Source organism: Equus caballus, chromosome 12 (assembly GCF_041296265.1).
Source record: "Equus caballus isolate H_3958 breed thoroughbred chromosome 12, TB-T2T, whole genome shotgun sequence".
NCBI classification, from domain to species: Eukaryota; Metazoa; Chordata; class Mammalia; order Perissodactyla; family Equidae; genus Equus; species Equus caballus.
Window position 1 is genome coordinate 32,112,623 of NC_091695.1, and position 18,493 is coordinate 32,131,115.

Here is an 18,493-nt window from a genome sequence, read left to right on the forward strand (position 1 = left end):
TCGGCTGCCCTTCCTCTTACTGTGGGCGAACTGTGTGCACCCAGGAAAGGCCACCTCTGCACTTGGCCGCTTGGCCCGATCTGCTCGCGCTTACTCAGGGGAGTTACTCTGTCAGTCCCACCGCTCCCCTGGCTTCCTGCCAGTCAGCACGCACACTGTCTCGTCCTCCAGAAGGTCTTTCTAAACCCATGTCTGCTGCAGCCCCTGCCCTGTTTCTCTTCCCCCTCTACCGCCCAGTTCCTCAAAGGAGTTTTCGCTTCTCCTCCTGCTCTCTAGTGACCTCAGCCCAGTCAGGCTTTCGGCCCTGCCGCTGCGCCAGAACTGCTGTTCTCACGGTCACCGCTGACCTGCCTTTCAGCAGATCCACCTATCAGTGATCGGTCAGCCAGCATCAGAGATAGGGCTGATTCCTGCTGGGAGCGCTGGATTCCGGCATGTCCTCCTGCCCACTGCCCGCTCCCAGTCTGCTTTGTTGATGCCCCTCATCTCCCAGCCGTCCAATGTTAGGTTGTCACAGGGCTGGAACCTCATCTCTTCTTGTCTGCGCTCAGTGCCTTGTCCATTTGCGTGGAATGCAATTGCTATCCCGTCTTGGCCAACGTTCCCGAGAACTCCAGACAGGGAATTGCAGCTCTGCACTGGGTATCTCACTCCGTGTGAGTGTCTGATGCTATCTCAAATGGAGCAGTCCACACTGGACTTCCGCCCCTCTCTTCAGAACGTGCTCTTCCCATGCTCGTTCCCTTCTCGGAACGTAGTGACTCCGTCCCTCCCTTGCTCCTGCCGGAATCCTTGGCATGGTCTTGGGCCTTTCTTCCTCTCAGATCTGTTGGGTCTGTCAGCACATCCTGTTGGCTCTCCTCCAGGGCATCTTCGGAGCCCTCCGACTTCTCTTACAGTGCGCTCGCTCACCTGGTCTTGCCTGCGTCATTGCAATACCTGCCTGGTCCCTCCACTTCTGGCCTCACCCTCTTACCAGCTCTTCTGAACACAGCATCTCCCTTGAGGGAGTGTGTGTCAGGCTTCAAGGCACATTGAATGACTTCTTTTAGTGTTCCCGGAGTTTCTTTCTGTTTGCAGGCCTGCGGTGGAATACTGAAGTACAGAGTCGTCCGTGTTCTTTAGCCAGTCTTGTGCTCTCAGGAGCAGCCTTTTCTCCAAGGGCACCGTGTGTGTGTAAATTGTGATAAAATATACAGACCATATGGAGTAAAGCGATTCGTTTCAGCAGGGGAAAGGATGACTTGAGTAACTATTGGTGTTGAAACTGTTGTCTATCCATTTGAACTAAAATAAAGTTAAACCTTAATTTTGTACAGTGAAAACGTATATACCTACCATTTTAACCAGTTTATTGAGTAGCTGGATGATTTCAGTGAAGCCTGTGTCTGTGGCCCCCGGCTGTGCTCCTGGGGGGGGCGGGGAGGTGCGGCTCTGGACAGGCCCCCAGTCGCCCTGGGCGGTAGTGGCAGTGGTAGGGGCCCTCTTCCCCTCTGTCCCTGACCCACCCAGCTGTTAACTCCACTAATTGCCAGCCAATTGCTCTAGTTCCAGCAGTGCCCTGGGGCATAAATTCCCCTACACACGAACCCAGTCAAATCCTGCCTCCTTTCTAGGAGTTGTCTCCAGGTCAGAGTTTGGTATTTGCCCTGACCCCAGGAGGGTTCCTCCCAGCTCCCCGAAGCTCCAGTTCCCTCCTGCACACCAGCGGGGTACCATCTGGGCTGTGTCTTGGGAAAGCCGGTCATCTCCTCCCAGCTGCCCAGCTGCCTGTCACCTGACCCCCACTGTTCTTGAGAGCGCCCTTAGGCTTAAACTTCACCCGTGGAGTCAGCTCCTTTTGGACGAGATTAGGAGCTCTCTTACTGCCTCCCCCCGCCCCCCCACCGGAAAATCTCTGAACTAGGGCTCTGGAGCCTGGTGCGGACAATGGCAGGCTCCTCTGAGTGACACCTGTGCTCTAGGAGCTGAGCACTGGCAGGGGTGGGCAGCAGCCTGGGGTCTCTGCAGCCTTGGAACCACTGCCTCAGAGAGCGAGGGCGGGGATGATCAGGGCCAGGATTCTCAGCACGCGCCACCCAAGGTGTGGCGTGAGCCTCTATTCCTTGAGTGGAAGTTGGGCAGAACCTGGGAGCCCGCACATCTCCACCATGCTTCCCTCTGTGCCAGGTAGCTGGGGGCCCAGGTGGGAAATGCTGCTGTCCTGCCCCTCCCAGGAAGAAGTCCTTCTGATGGGGGCGAGGGGACGGGAAGCCTGTGTTCTTGGCTGCAGCCTCTAGATTGGAGTCTCTACCTCCTGGAGCTGGGGTGGGGGAGGGAGCAGTCTTGGTGCAGAAGCCGCAGACTCTTCCCTTTCCACGGAATCTTCATAGATTTTCTTGAATAGATGTTTCTTCATTTGTTATTTGCCCTTAGGACCAGGTCAGAGGCTTTGAATAGTTGTTTTTTTGGTTTTGGGGGAAGATTAGCCCTAGGCTAACTACTGCCAGTCCTCCTCTTTTTCGCTGAGGAAGCCTGGCCCTGAGCTAACATCCATGCCCATCTTCCTCTGCTTTATATGTGGGACACCTACCACAGCATGGCATGCCAGGCGGTGCCATGGCCGCACCCGGGATCTGAACCGGCGAACCCCGGGCTGCTGAAGCGGAACGTGTGAACTTAACTGCTGTGCCACCGGGCCGGCCCCACGAATAGTTGTTTTTATCTATTAATCTCACGAGTTTCACTGGGGAGCAGGTCAGCACAGCTCCTCATGCTGTCAGGCTGGAAGTTGATCACCCACAGTCATAGACTCTTGAAGAAGAAATTAGATAAAATGGGCGTTAGCTGACTATATCCACAAAAATGTTCACGTGTCCTTCAAGATCTCTGTAAACTGTCTCCATCCCCATCCCCTTCTATTTGTTACCCTTGAGATAACAGCATTCGAGAAAAAAATAAATGTTTTCACTTTACTCTTTTCCATTGTGGAATGTAACAATATGGCTTGCTTCCTTTCATCCCCCAGGGGTAAGTATTTCAGTTCTGCATCATGGCTCAAATAGGCTTTTGTGGGCTAGCCTTATAAAGTCAAATTCTAATTGACCACAGATGGTAATGCTGACTTTGAGTTGCAAATGATTAATTTAGGAGTGAGCTTTACACCACCTGTTTGTCAATTGATTTTCTAGAATTACCTCAATCAGCCTCTTTTCGTATTTTGACTGGCAGCTGGATTATTTGTTAGGTGAACCTTTATCCGTTCCTTTGTCCAGTAAAGAGAAAACTCTTAAAATGTTGAGAAACGTTGGCAGTTGGCAGATAATTTTAATTATTTCAGAGGAGTTTTGCTCCATTGAAAAACTGACAGGAGAATGTGAGTGCTTTCCTTTCTCCCCAGCTTAATGACATCGTGTTTGTGTGAGGGTGCTCAGTGTTGCAGTTAGAAGTGACCCACGGTTGACAAGGGGAGCGCCTGGCACCTCTCCTCTCAGTGATGTCGTCAAGGAACTTTTTCCCCTTAGCTAACGAAATGTCTTCTTTTTTTTTTTCTTTCTGCTTTATCTCCCCAAATCCCCCCCGACCCCGTACATAGTTGTATGTCTTAGTTGCAGGTCCTTCTAGTGGTGGCACGTGGGCCGCCGCCTCAGCGTGGCCCGATGAGCGGTACCATGTCCGCGCCCAGGATCCGAACCAGTGAAACCCTGGGCCGCCACAGCGGAGTGCGCGAACTTAACCGCTTGGCCGCGGGGCCGGCCCCAGAAATAAGTCTTCTTAAACTTCCCCTTCCTACCAAAGGCTTACCGGCATTTGTGAAAAGTCCACATTAGGGAGTTGGCTTTGAGTAATTACTTGGCCAATCCGTTAGCGTTGGAGTGCCATCAGCCTTTTCCTGGGGATGCTCTTCCCCAGGGGAGAATCCGCGTAGAGCAGGAGGCTGGGCACAGGGCGGCGGCCTTCGGGGCCTCTTTACTCTCCGGTGGCTCCAGGTCACCGGGGTGCGAGTCGTTTAAAGATGTCTGTGTCCACTTGGTGTCAGGATTCCTGCTCAGGAACGTGTCGAGGGCTTCTCTGGGTCTGAGGAGGTGGGCTTGGAGTCCCTTCTTCCTCCGCTGTGCGTGTGCCCAGGTGCAGGGGTGGAGGGAGGGTGGCGTCTGAGTTACGGAGTCTGCGCGGTCTTGGGCTGGTGGCTCGACCCCCCACGGAGGTCCCTTAGAGCCTCCGGCTGGGGTTGCCTGTGTGAGGACTGGGGTGGCTTGCTGGGAGTCTGTCCTTAAAAGATCTCTTTCCCCCCTTATTTTCTAGGAGTATGCAGCACTCATTAAAGACCTCAGTGCGTGCAGGGAACAGCTCCTTGAGAGGGAGGAAGAAGTTGCCGAAATGAAGGCCGAAAGAAACAACACCAGGGTCAGTAGGTGCCGGAACTTGAGCCTCTGGGCCACTATCAGTCACTCTGGCTGGCTTTAAACTCGAAAGACGTCCACTCTACCTGGTTTCAAACACATTTTCGACATTTTCCCACGACTTAACTGTGATCGATCAGTTCAGCGTTCTCATACTTTTCTTGAAATTCATAGTTAAGAATTAGTATTTTGATCCATTTGAGGAGGAATTTCTCTAACTTTCTACTGGATTGAAGGCATTCACACTGGTTCAGCATGAGATGGAAAGGATTGATTTGCCCCGAATCCCAATGTGCAATTGAAGGTGTTGTTTAAACTTGCGTCTGTGTTGGCCTTTTCTCCCAGCTGCTGTTGGAGCACTTAGAGTACCTCGTCTCCAGGCACGAGCCGTCCCTGAGGATGACGGTGGTGAAGAGGCAGGCGCAGTCCCCCGCCGGCGTGTCCAGTGAGGTGGAAGTGCTGAAGGCGCTGAAATTTTTGTTCGAGCACCACAAAGCTCTGGATGAGAAGGTACCGGCGGCCCCGGGGCCAGCCTTGGGCTGCGCGCTGTGCGCCCGGCGGGCGTTGTGCGTGTGCAGCTTCAGTTTACTCTTAGTAGCTTCTGGAATTCTTCTCAACAAAGTTCTTCTATAAGAAGACAGTTCTATATGGTTAAAAAGTATTAGTTGGCAGAAATGTTTTAGATTTTTGTTTGTTGTTTTTTCCTTTTTCTCCCCAAAGCCCCCGGTACACAGTTGTGTATTCTTCGTTGTGGGTCCTTCTAGTTGTGGCATGTGGGACGCTGCCTCAGCGTGGTCTGATGAGCAGTGCCATGTCCGTGCCCAGGATTCGAACCGACGAAACACTGGGCCGCCTGCAGCGGAGCGCGCGAACTTAACCACTCGGCCACGGGGCCAGCCCCTGACATAAATGTTTTAAAATTTATTATATCCTGTTTATAGATTTGCTGTTAAGAATTGGGTAATGTAATTTATTTAGGGAGAAGATTTTTCTCAAACTTAAAATTTAAAGCTGTTAAAAGCAAGTTTCCATGACGGTAACATCAATGAGAGACGTTCCAGGTGTTCTGTGTTATATTCTGCTAGTGATAGGGTCACTGTCCGCGAAGGCTTGGAGAAGTGTGCACCCACACACTCCACCCCTGCTGTTTTCAGGTGAGAGAGCGGTTACGAGTAGCACTTGAAAGATGTAGTTTGTTGGAAGAAGAATTAGGAGCCACACACGAGGAGGTAAGCTTGCTAAATCATTGTGTGCTTGGAATTGAGGGCTGTTAATTTTTACTTCTTAATTTTGAAAAAAGTATGATGCCTTAGTGGTGGATATCGGATGTTCTTTATCTTTCTGAATCTGGGTCATTTGAATGACTCGTAAACTAGACTTTTATTTCCAAGTTGCAAAAGTCTCTTAAGCACCCGGTTGGCCGGGAGATAATAAACTCTGTTTTGATAACCTGGTTCCCCTCAGGGTGGGTGACACCACCATGTGTTTTCTTTTTGTGTTATGGTTACAGTTTATAGTTCTGTTTTTCCAAAAGAAGTTTGCTATCTTTCCTTATTTCTTTGCTCTTATCCAAGTTTTTTTGGTTTTAGCTAATGATTCTTAAGGAACAGAATAATCAGAAAAAAACACTCAAAGATGGGGTGCTTGACGTAAACCGCAAACAAGAAAATACACGGAGCACTAATGGAAAGGCAAGTCCGTGGGCTTTCTCTTTGTCGTCTCCTAGTTCCATCTGCCCGCAGTGTGCGTGCAGCACTGTTTCACAACTGTTGTCGAGCCCCGCTTCGAGCTTGAGTGTCGTGAGCGCTGTGCCATCCAGCAGGTCTCGTAAATCAGCTTTGGTTTTACCTTCCTCCTGGAAGTCCTTTACTTCCTAGCTCACCAAACAAGCCTATTTAAGGATTTTTTCCCCCAGCAGCGATCTTCCAATGGTTCCTTAAGCCACGAGGAGGACCTTGCTAAAGTCATCGAGCTCCAGGAAGTCATAGATAAGCAGTCGAGAGAGCAGAGGCAGATGAAGGAGCGTCTGGCCGCCCTTTCCAGTCACGTCACGGAGCTGGAGGAAGACCTGGACACCGCTAGGAAAGCTCTCATCAAATCTGAGGAAATGAACACCAAGTTGCAGCGGGACGTCCGCGAAGTGAGTGGTGGTGGAGACGGCGCTGCCCTGGAGTCCCAGGGCTGGGCGGTTTGGGTTTGATCCTCGCTCATCTTGTCCCTCACGCTCCCAGCTCCCTCCAGCCTTTGGGTTACTGTATAAGTGACGGCCAAACAGAACAGCACTGTGAGGCTGTGGTAGGCGCCTCCCCATCTCGGTGGTGAGGCCTCCTTTCCCTGAGGTCTTCGGAGCTGGAGGACCCCCGGTCCAGCTGGTCTGTTAGCCTGGTGGCCGCGGCTCCCCGCCGTGCTGCGGTGTGGCTGTAGTGCCCTGGTCTGTGGGTCCCTCACGTCCACGGCTTCCAGGCTGTCTGAATTTATTCTTCGTTATGCTCAGGTTTCCTTCTTGCTTAAGGGGAATGTTGGTTTCGGTTGTCTGCTTGTTCCCTGAAAGTGATGTGAGCGTGATCTGCTGAGCGTTAAGGGCGCGTTCCTGGCAGTCTTCCGGCGCTCTGACCTTCTGCTCTGCGAAGGGATGGGTGACGGTATTGAATGTCAGAGGTCGGACCACAGCGAGAGTGGAATTGGCTCACACTGTGCCGTGAGGAGCGTGCTGGAACAATATGCAGAAATAGACTCGTTTCCGGCACATGTTTCTGCACGTAGAATTATTTACGAGAATCTGTCTAACCATCATTATAAGAGCAAATGAGGGCTGGATACTTTCTCTGGTGCTTCCTCCTGTCACTGCAGCCCGTCCTTTGTAAACAAACAGAACACACGCACGCGCACCCCTGCGAGACCATCTCAGAGAGCCTGTCGGAAAGACCCTTCAGACCTTTTCACGTGGGTGCGGAGCAGCCGCACTGCCCCTTCAGCAACTCGGTGCGAGCAGTTTTCTGTAGGAATTCAAAACAAAGGAAAAGACTGCATTTATTACAGAACTTGTTTAGTTATATTATTCTTTGGCAGCAGGAGGAGATTATTTATGTGGCGGAGTTTAATATGCAGAGGATTTCGAACTTCTTTAAGACCCGTCACTTTGAATATTAAGACGTGGCTAACGTGAGTTCCTTAGTAAACAAAGAGGGACCTGAAATGGACTTTTAGGTTGGGGGACAGGAATGGCGCTATCAGAAAGTTCTGGTCCTGGTTTCAGTGTTCGATACTGTGTAATAGAATTTTGCTGCTGAATGAGGCATCAGAAGGTTGCATCCAATTAAATTGAACTTTGACTTCTGTTCCCATTTGTTAATGTTATTGCTTTAATTTTGTGGTAATTGCATGAGATTTCATCCAACTTCTAGCCAAGAAAATGAGCCTAGTGTCTCAGCATCGTGTCCTTGAGGGGCTTCGCCCCGTCCTGCAGGAGCGCACTTGCATCGTGAGGCACACAGAGGTCGTGTCTTCATTGTCAAGACCTTCACCTCCTGGGATTCTTGCAAGATTGGGCTATTTTATTATCCATTTTTCTGGGTAATCTTATGTAGAAAAGGATAAGCTTCGTAAACTGAGTGGCCAAACATAGTAGGTGAATATTTATGAATATTTATGATATTTGAGATAGGTACATTGCCATTCACCTTGAAGGAAACTGGCATCTCTATCAACTGAATTCTGAGGACACTAATTTTATATTTGATTTCAAAATTAGAGTTTAGTCCAGTTTTTTCTCTCTTTAGCATTCACCTTTTTTCCGTCTGAAACACCTAATGTAGGCCATGGCCCAAAAGGAAGACATGGAAGAGAGAATCACTGCTCTGGAGAAGCGCTATCTCGCGGCGCAGTGGGAGGCCACCTCTGTGCACAACCTCAACGACAAACTCGAAAACGAAATCGCGCACAAAGACTCCGTGCATTGCCAGGTAGGGGATCTTACAGAGCTCTGTCTGGCTTTCGCTGAATAATTACTAAGGCAGTTAAAGGCCTTTTTCCTGTGACTTCCATGTTGGAAACCAAGGCCCAATGTAAAGTTTTTGTAATCTTAGACTACTGTGTTCAAAAGGGTGAATGACTTCAACTGGCCAGTTTTAATTACTTAGGATTTGATTTAACCATTTTATGGAACTGCACTCCTTGCTTCTTTCTCCTGTTTTGTTTTGTTTTAAGTGAATGTTAATCTGTTGCTTGTTAGCGTTTTTACCAAAGGAGCAGAGTGGCAGAGAGCTGCAAGGCAGTGGCTGCTTGTTAACAGCTGGGTCAGTGTAATACATGGCGCGTTTAGAAATGCAGCCAGCAGGGAGAGTCTGCCCCTCCTGCGGTTTGCTGAGCCACGCTTGCTCCTGTTTCTCTGTAGCCCCAGAGAATCGAGTTAACCAGAAAACCCCAATCCAGCTTCTTGAAAATAAAGTGAGTTCATCTGGTATATCATAAAGTATATCATTAAACCCAAAATAAAAATAAAACATAAAATACTAGGAAGCCATTAACAATTTTATTGTGGAATACTGTTTGAGAGCTTGGGAGTTGTTCACAGGGATGACTTTAAAGGGCAGACCACAAAATACTGTGGACAGTGTGACGCGTTTTCCAAAGGTTTTCAAGCGTAATATATTGTCTGTATGTCTACGGAGATACGTGCACACAGGAAGAGGAGAAAGCTGCTTAGGAGCAAATGTCCACCTCTCAGGAACCTGAACTTACAGATGATTTTTAAAATTTTCTTTTTTTAAGAAGTTCTTGTCTAAATTTCCCACATTGAAGTTTTTTTTTAGAGTAGGAGGACTTTTTAAAAGAACAATGATACATTTACAAAAATAGCTTGACTAGCTTTTCCTTAGGCCGACTCTTCGAAGGTCTCTGTTTCAAAGGAGAAGGCCATCTTTTGGCTTACCTGCCCCTGGCAGTTGGCTGGAAGTAGTGTTACCTTCAAATCATGGGTCTGGTTATTTTTTAAAAAGGGTTAATGATGACTCTTCTTCCTTAACTTGTCACTAAGAATGAGCAAGCTTCCACAGAAAATGGGTTTTCTTTCATGTATAGGAACTTTGTTTTTTGTTTTTTGTTTTTTTTTTAAGAAAAAAGACTTCTTCAAAGATATTTAGGTAAAGCAAATACTTTGGCAGAGGCGCTTTGCACATTGAAATCAAGCCCAAACAGTGGAAGACGAGGTTCACTCTGAAGTGCCTGCCAGCACAGTGCTGCTTCTGTCAGAGCTGGTTTAGGAGATGTCTGCGTTTAGAGTTTTCCTCAGTTTGTCAATATGGAGAGGGCCAGAAGATTTGGTCCATTTTGATGCTCTGCTCTCGTTTCGTAGACTGAGGATAAGAACCGCCGGTTACAAGAGCGCCTGGAGTTGGCGGAGCAGAAGCTGCAGCAGACCTTGCGGAAAGCGGAGACGCTCCCCGAGGTGGAAGCGGAGCTGGCCCAGAGGGTGGCCGCGCTCTCCAAGGTGCCGCCTTGGGTTCCCTTCTGGGGCCAATGTCGGGATTTTGATCTTGAGATGATTTCCCTGTGTGCCTTGTTTACCTTTTGTTCTTATGTCGGTGCACCTCCGCCCACGAAAGAGCTCAGATTGGTTCTTAGTCTTGCGTTGTCTGAGGTTGGACCGCTTTTTAAATGTCCAGTGTGAGCCTCCTCTTTTGTTATCCCTGAACTAATTTCTCTCCAGTTTTGTCAGGTGTGTGCTGTTCATCCCCAGGCTGCTTGATCTAAGAGTCACTGCTGCTTAGAGTTAGTCAGCAACTCAAAGTGTAGGATGGAAGCTTTGTGTAGAAGGATAGACTTGGTCCCAGAAATCGGAAAACACCATTCTCATTTGTTTTACTTTTTCTTTTTTTTTTGCTAAGCAAGAGTCACCCTGAGCTAACGTCTGTTGCCAGTCTTCCCCTTTTTTGTATGTGAGCTGCTGTCACAGCATGGCCACTGGCAGATGAGTGGTATAGGTTTGCTCCTTGGAATTGAACTCGGGCTGCCAAAGCGGAGCACAGCGAACTTAACCACCAGGCCACCAGGGCTAGCCCTGCCATTTTCTTTTAAAGACAATGAAAATAAATTTGTAATAAACAAATTTTTAAGCAATTTATTCATTCATCTGTTCAACAAATGTTGACTAGGCGTATGCAAGACACGCGCCCTGCCCTCTCTATCCACAGGTGACTAGGCACCTTCAGAATGATGTTGTAGGTACTAGAAGCAGGTGGCCCGTACGGGAGGAGGAAGCACGTGATGACAGAGAGCCCAGCCTCCCTGGGCCTAGGGAAGGCTTAGCCTCCAGTGCCCGTGGGAGTCAGCCAGGCAGAGAAGCGGCCCCGGGCCAGGGGGCCTCCTGGCAGAGGCCTGTGTGGGCGCCTCCGTCAGTGGTTTCATGTCGCCTGGTTCGAGCTTAGTGAGCTGCTGGGGAGGGCACCCGTGGGAAAAGGGCAGGACAGGCACAGGCTGCTGCTGGTGAAAACTCGCCTTGGGTGGGTCAGATGCTGTCGAGTGCGCACAGGCCTCCCTCAGACCAAGTTCACTGCTAACAGCTGTCGCAGAACCGCTTCTCTTCCTTCGTGATCTGTGTTTAAAGTGTCGGTTTCTTCTCTCCCCTGTCGTCTCTCCTGTCCCTGGTTGGCCTTATAGTCTGACCCTTTGTCTTCTGGAATGTCTGCTGCTAAGGAAGCTAAACTGTTCGAACTTACTTCCCAGCTCAGGAAGGTAGAACGTGTGCATTGCTCTCACTCGCGCTTGCTGCTTCCTGCTTTCCCTGCTGACTAACCAAACGCGGTGTGAGGGTGGGGAGCATACGATCCACTGAAATTGGGCACGGGGTCGGGGAAGCACATTTCTCTCACCACATTTGTCACCAACACCAGTCCTGCCTCAGCGTCACCAACGTGAGAGGATTAACCGCTTCCCAGATGAGCACGTGAAGCCACGTAGGCTGTGTCGGGAGATGTAAGGAGACGCTTTCCGTCTCACGTGGTTGACAGTGGTGCACGCAGAGCATGTTCCGCTGGCTGCCGCCGCAGTGGCGTACAGCATGCTGCCAGGGAAGCGGAGACCCTGGTTGAACTTACACTGTGTTTGCTGACAGGCCGAGGAGAGACACGGCAACATTGAGGAGAGGCTGCGCCAGATGGAGGCACAGTTGGAGGAGAAGAATCAAGAGCTGCAGCGGGTACGTGTCCAGGCACAAGGCCGAGCGCCGAGCCCGGTGCGGGGGGGACGCGCTCAGGCAGGGGAAAGCGACACCTCGTGATTCCACTTGTCCCGACGCGGACACCGGTCCCTTCTCCATCCTGTCATGTGTGTTTCGTTTGTGGCCTCATGTACGAGTCGTCTGCTGACAGGTGCATCCACCCCGGGGACAGTCATGCCAGCACTGCAGCAGGGGAAGAGCTTGGTGCCCGTAGGCCCTGCAGGGAGGTGGGTCCCCAGCCCGAGGAGGCCGCTTGCTTCTCTGACCAGCCCGTCAGGGGACCTGCTCCAGGCGCCCCTGAAACCTGAGGTGCTGGCCTGGGGTCCCCGTGAAACTTAGAGTGAGGCGTGTTGTCCTAGATGACAGGTCCACTTGCTTAGGATATGGCACTGAAAGCCCAAATTCAGGTCACGGGCCTGACTGTCTCCCAAAGTACCAAAGTATGACTGCAGACACACAGGTGTGTGCAGAGGTGGGTATTGGCGAGGAAGAGGAGACTGTGACTGAGCTGTGAGCTGTGAAGAGAGTGTGCAGTGGAGGCTCGTGTCAGTTGAATCCTGAGAGAGTTTTCCCTGAGGAGTTGGTCAGGTGTCAGTGTGGAGCATCCAGGCAATGGAGCGAGTGGCCGTCCTGCGTCCGGCTGGCACCCAACCTTACGACACCAATTCAAGGCCGTCAGATTTTATTTTCACCAGAAGCCCGTATTCTTGGGCGTGGACCGCAGACTTTCAAACATTCTGACTCCCTTCAGAAGATTGTATCTTAGTCCTCTGCCTGCCCCCCATACGCACACGCGTAGCTCTTAGGCAGAGATTTTTATCCGTTTGGGGATGCACTTCCTTACTTTCAGAACTGTTGATAGAATTTGGAAGGACCAGTGTTGAGATAGGGGTGCCATTAATAAGTAAGGCAATTCCAAGTAAACGTTTAAGTTGCTTTGCTTTAAAAATATTTGAACACCGGTGCCTTATTGTGTGGTGTGCTGGGTCTCTCCAGATGGTGGTAGCTGCTGTGTGTTGGGCATGATTCTGAGAGCCTTCTGTTTGATTTGACCGTGACCCATGAGAAAAGGGAGATGCTGGCACCCGTGGTGGTCAGCTGAGGACGCTGAAGCACGGAGGGCTTGACTGTGTTGGCGATTCCCTGTGGGCTGCTCCTCCAGGCAGCGTGGCTTGAGCGCAGGTCTCAGCCCCCGAGCCATGCTGCCCTCTGCCCGGGAGCTGCCCACCGGCCCGGGGGACTCACCCTGACAGGTGCCGCCTGTTAGCCCTTCCTGTCCCCTCCACGTGCCCTTTGTCTTTGTTCAGAATAAGGGGTGAAAGCAAGCTTTTTAAGCCATGAAATTGATGATAGTTTTATAAAACACAGACTTAGCGACTTTATTTTTAAGTTTTAAAATTACTCGTGATTATTTGTAATTTTTCAACATAAACGTTCATTACGAAAAATTCAAGTGATGTAGGAGTATAAAGAACAGGTGAAAGTCTCTGTCTCCACTGTTTTTGCCCCAGATGAATTTCTTTACGTTTTGCTTTGTGAGTTGAGTTCATTTTTTCTCCTGAATCCACACGCAAGCTTCTGTTTACATGGGCAGATTCCTCCACTGGTGTGTGGATAAGCTGATCCCCTTGAAACTCTGCTGTGTCTGGGTGTAAATCTGCTCCTGGAGCCCACCCGACAGTCAGGGATGGGTGACATTGCTGAGGCCCCGTGAGGGCCTCGTTTAAGGAGCAGTGGACGTTCTCATTAACGCTCTCGCAGACTTGGCCCTGCCTTTCTCTGCGCCTGTGAGGCAGTCCTGGTCATCGTGTAGACGTCCACTGATGGCGGAGGGCCGGAACAGCCCAGGGATGGCGGCACGGGTGACTCCACGGTGGGGGAAACGATCCTGCCTTTGCTCGCAGTGGCCAGGTTTTTGTTTCTCCTGTTCCAGGCAAGGCAGAGAGAGAAGATGAACGAGGAGCATAACAAACGCCTGTCCGACACCGTCGACAAGCTTCTGTCAGAGTCTGATGAGAGGCTCCAGCTTCATCCCAAAGAGAGGATGGCTGCCCTGGAAGACAAGGTGGGATGTCACACACCTCGCCGAAGGTTTCCCATCCTTTACAGAGAGATCGCCCATGTTCTGCTCCCCAGGAATGCTGCATAATGGTGGTTAACAGCCATTACAGGAAGTAGAAATGACTCCGTAAGGAGGAAAAAGTGCCAACTGTTAACCGCTCGCTGAATTAACTTCTCGTTTGTTATGTTCTTGCCCAATTTGTGTGTATGGAAGCTTGTTTACCATTCTTATTCTCTAGAGCAGGAGTTGGCAAACTGTTTCTATAAAGGGCCAGATAGTAAAAATTTTAGGCTTTTACGAATTATGAGTGATTGAGCAAAATAATTTCATGCCTACTAATAATGAGCATGAAAGCAGCCGTTGGTGACATGTGAGTGAGTGACTGTGTTCCAGTAGAACTTTGTTGACAGGGACAGGCCCTCGCTTGCCAGCCCCTGCACTGGAATCTTTTGCTGGGCCCAGCCCTCACCCCTTCGTTGCTCCTGCGTCGGAAGTTAATTTCTGTCTCATTTATAAACATAACGGTGTAGGAGAATGGTGTAAAATAAAGGCTTGGATCAACTGAAAGTGTTCCAGCTCCTCCCTCTCTCCCTCCATTCAGTTTGGAAAACGTCTGAGCAGGACTCATGCTCCTCTCATCATGGGGACACTTCAGCCATCCCCAGGGTGAAGGAGAGCCCTAGAATTTGTCAGAGAAGCTCTCATGGGCGACAGTTGCATTGGGCCTTGGCACGACCTGTCCCGACTGCACGGGTGTCCCTAAAGATAATGGCCAGAGCCTGCCCTGAGGTGGGCACCGTGGTCACGCTCATTCGAGAGAGACCAGTGGTCATTACTAATGACGTGATGTTCCTGTTGCACAGAGCCCGTCAGGAAAGGCGTTATCAGAGACCACACAGGGCGCTTCCCCCTTTCCTCCTTGATCAGTGGGCCAACCTTAAGGGCAGAATACTTTTACCTTAGATTTAAACTGTACATTTGAAACTTATGTCAGGTTTCCCAAGTGACCGATGAATTGTAAAATCTAAAAGCTACTATAAACCAGTTTAACGGATGCAGATAGGCCTACACTATGGGCTTGACATGCTTACTTAGAAAAATCCATCACGGAGGTAGTAGGTTCTGTATTTAAAAATTATCATGAGAAGTTGCGATGGTCTCACTGTTGCATTTCACTCTAATACTGCTCATGAGTACGTTCACGTGGCCCCTTTTCCGTGGTACTTTATTGTCTTAGACAGAAATGTAGCCATACTATTATGTGGAACGTTTTCAAGAATCAACACTAAAGGACTCTTCATCTTTTGCAGAATTCTCTATTACGAGAAGTTGAAAATGCAAAAAAGCAGTTAGAAGAAACGCAACATGATAAGGTACTTAAATCTCTAAATCATTGAGAAATCCGTGAATTGAGCGAGTTCACTGTTGCTATAACTACTACAGACGTTGGGTGAAGTGGGGTCAAACTTCCCTGCTGTAAGATTTATGGCACTCCTAGAGTTGTGCGTGAATGCGTTTGTGTTGGCGGTGGATGTTAAGTCTGGCAGCGGGTAGGGATCAGAGTTCTGAGTCCTTTCTGGGTTCATTTGGAAGCTAAAACCTTAGCACAAACCTGTCGTCTAGAACTGTGCTGTGCAACAGAAATGTAATGGGAGCCACATGTATAATCTAAAGTTTTCTAGTAGCCACATTTAAAAGTGTAATATGAAACAGGTGAAATTAGTTTTACTTAACCTGATAGAGTCAAATGTTATTTTATCATGTCATTAATATAAAATCTAATGAGCTGCTTTACATTCATTTTTTCATAGTGGGTCTTTGAAACCCGCTGTGTGCTTTATAGTTACAGGACATCTCAGTTTGGACCAGCCCCATTCAGGTGCTCAATGGCCACGTGTGGCGAGTGGCTGCTGTATGGGACAGCATAGATCTAGAAGGTTATAGGTGACTTAAAAAGTTTTTTGTCAGTTTTCCTTACTGTTTTGACGTGTACAAAAATGAGATTGGACGTACAAATGAACAAATGATTCATGAATGAATGAATGTGTGCTCGATGTGAGACAAAGACAATACAGAAAGGAAAAAGACAACACAGGGAAGTCTGTGCAGTAGAAGGTGAGTATTGTTCGCCTCTCCCACCCCAAATCTCTCTACAGAATTAATAATTGTTAATGACTCGGTGTTTCGCCTCTAAAACCTTCTCTTTGACTAAGACATGACTTTTTATGCATCAGGGTTTATAAAGCTAATTTGGTGGTCTGAGTGTTTATGTTTACTATAGGACTCTCGGAGAAAACGTTCTCAGAACTAAAATACTTGATATTTATAACTGCTAATTTAACCTATTATGGTTATGTTCAACATTTGATGCAAATAATTTTAAATCCTGAAGGAGACAGCTGCAGTATGTGTCATTTGCTGTTTTGTAGGATCAGCTCGTACTGGACATCGAAGCCTTGAGGGCTGAGCTGGACCAAGCGAGGCTGAGAGGGGTGTCCCTTCACCACGGGTACGGCACTCACGCGTTCACAGACACTCTCCAGCACCTGCTGTGTGTGTACGGGGCGCTCACAGACGTGCTCCGGCATCTGCCGTGTGTGTACAGGCCACTCACGTGCTCACAGACGTGCTCTGGCACCTGCCGTGTGTGTACGGGCCACGCATGTGCTCACAGACACTCTCCAGCACCTGCCGTGTGTGTACAGGGTGCTCGCACACTCACAGACGCACTCCAGCACCTGCTGTGTGTGTACAGGGCGCTCACACCCTCACAGACAATCTCCAGCACCTGCTGTGTGTGTCCGGGGCGCTCACAGACATGCTCCGGCATCTGCCATGTGTGTCCAGGGGATTCACGTGCTCACAGACATGCTCCGGCACCTGCCATGTGTGTACAGGGCACTCATGCGCTCACAGACACGCTCCAGCACCTGCCCTGTGTGTACAGGGTGCTCGCACACTCACAGACACATTCCAGCACCTGCTGTGTGTGTACAGGGTGCTCACAGACATGCTCCAGCACCTGCCGTGTGTGTACAGGGCACTCACGTGCTCACAGACATGCTCCGGCACCTGCCATGTATGTACAGGGCGCTCACATGCTCACAGACGCACTCCAGCACCTGCCGTGTGTGTACAGGGCGCTCACATGCTCACAGGCGCACTCTGGCACGTGCCATGTGTGTACAGGGTGCTCACGCGCTCACAGACACACTCCAGCACCTGCCATGTGTGTGCAGGGTGCTCACGTGCTCACAGACGTGCTCTGGCACCTGCTGTCTGTGTACGGGGTGCTCAGACATGTTCAAGCGCCTGTCGTATGTGTATAGGGCGCTCACACCCTCACAGACGCACTCCAGCACCTGCCGTGTGTGTACAGGGCGCTCACATGCTCACAGGCGCACTCTGGCACGTGCCATATGTGTACAGGGTGCTCACGTGCTCACAGACACGCTCCAGCACCTGCTGTGTGTGTACGGGGAGCTCATGCACTCACAGACACGCTCCAGCCCCTGCCGTGTGTGTACAGGAACACATGCAGGCCACAGGGGCAGCCAACTGAACACACTGCCTGGCCTGAGCTCAGGGAGCCTGGAGCTTCGGAGCAGGCCGGAGGGCAGAGGACAGCATCATCTTGAAGGTTAGGTTCTGGTACCTTGGAGGTTCCCGTCACGTCCTTGACTCAACTCAGAACCGCAGGAGGAGGTGGGGCTGGGGACGATTGATTAGTGTCGGGCATATGAGTCTGAGGCACCCGACAGAGTGTGGGCGTGATGGTGTCGGGATCGGAGGACAGAGCCCAGGGTGCCAGAGGAAGCCCCGTCCACCTGGGAGTGACGGTCGCATCCTCGAGGTGAAAGAGAAGGCCGCGGAGAGCCTGCGCTGCTGGAGCGGGAGGATGCCCTGACGTTCGCGTGTCTGGTGCGGCGCTTGGAGTCTGTATGTTTTGAAGAGGCTGAGAGTTAACGGCGTGGCGCTCGCAGATCTTTCGAGGCGTGACCGGGCCGGCTGCTGCGGGAGTGAGCCCCCTGGCTCGGCGTGAATCTACCAAGTTGCCCGGCATCCTGAGTTTTTCTTCCTCATCGTGGTAGAGGCGGTAATTCTCATTTAGGTGATTTACTTCTTTGTAGAAAATGGTCATCAAGTGAGAGTTACGCTTTAGCAAAAGTTATCGAAGCGCTTACCTGGTGGCAGTGACTGAAACACAGGAGATGGGCCCCTGCCTCCAACACGACTCAGGAGGAAGCTCTGAACCTCTGCAGGTGTTCCGGCATTTGCCAAGTTAGGACATCCTGAAGGGTATCTTGCGGCTGTCCCTGCCTAACCCACTCCTAGAAACTAGAGGAGAAATCAGTGAGGACAGAGGGGCAGAGCCAGAAGCTTCCCCTGACGCCGAACCCACTGGAAGGTGGAGTTTCGAGGAGGAGAGTGTGCGCTTCAGAGAGCGAGGTGCAGAGGAGGACCAGTGCAGGGAACAGGCACTTGCTTTCTGCTTCAGGTCCTTGCTGGTGGAAGGCTCGTGTCGTTAGAGCGCTGCAGGCGGACCCGCTGCTCGGGATTGCAGGCGTGTGTGCGAGGAGGCTCTCACAGGCACGTGGGTGAAGAGGAAGTGGACACGCGTGTGTGACTCTTGTGGAAGTCGAGTCCTGAAGGGAAGGGAGCCGGTGTAGGAGCTTGAGGGGGTGGCAGAGCTGGGGGCAGCTTTTCCGATGGAGACGTCTTGACATGTTTGCCGGTCCCAGGTGTGATGTTAGAGGTGAAAGACAAGGAGAGAAAGGAGCTCTTTGCTCTGGTAGTGCAGAGGTGGCAGGAGGGGATGGCCAAGGTCACCTG

The 18,493-nt window shown here is 50.5% G+C and overlaps 1 protein-coding gene across 33 annotated transcripts in view; it reads left to right on the top strand.

The window, feature by feature from the left end:
- The window catches only part of LOC138916677 (liprin-alpha-1-like), a 105,941-nt gene that overhangs the window by 40,525 nt on the left and 46,923 nt on the right, over window positions 1-18,493 (top strand). For 13 of the 33 annotated variants that reach the window (XR_011423986.1, XR_011423987.1, XR_011423999.1 and 10 more), the window contains 12 exons: window positions 4,285-4,386; window positions 4,728-4,892; window positions 5,537-5,611; window positions 5,972-6,073; window positions 6,298-6,522; window positions 8,198-8,344; window positions 9,736-9,870; window positions 11,040-11,114; window positions 11,494-11,577; window positions 13,532-13,663; window positions 14,971-15,033; window positions 16,090-16,169. Coding sequence is in view for 12 of the 33 variants with exons in the window: in XM_070229817.1 (XP_070085918.1) it covers window positions 4,285-4,386; window positions 4,728-4,892; window positions 5,537-5,611; window positions 5,972-6,073; window positions 6,298-6,522; window positions 8,198-8,344; window positions 9,736-9,870; window positions 11,040-11,114; window positions 11,494-11,577; window positions 13,532-13,663; window positions 14,971-15,033; window positions 16,090-16,169 (1,385 nt within the window). In the remaining 21 variants the exon portion in view is untranslated. The remainder of the gene's footprint in view (window positions 1-4,284; window positions 4,387-4,727; window positions 4,893-5,536; window positions 5,612-5,971; window positions 6,074-6,297; window positions 6,523-8,197; window positions 8,345-9,735; window positions 9,871-11,039; window positions 11,115-11,493; window positions 11,578-13,531; window positions 13,664-14,970; window positions 15,034-16,089; window positions 16,170-18,493) is intronic. The other 20 variants (XR_011423989.1, XR_011424001.1, XR_011423998.1 and 17 more) reach the window with 5 other exon arrangements.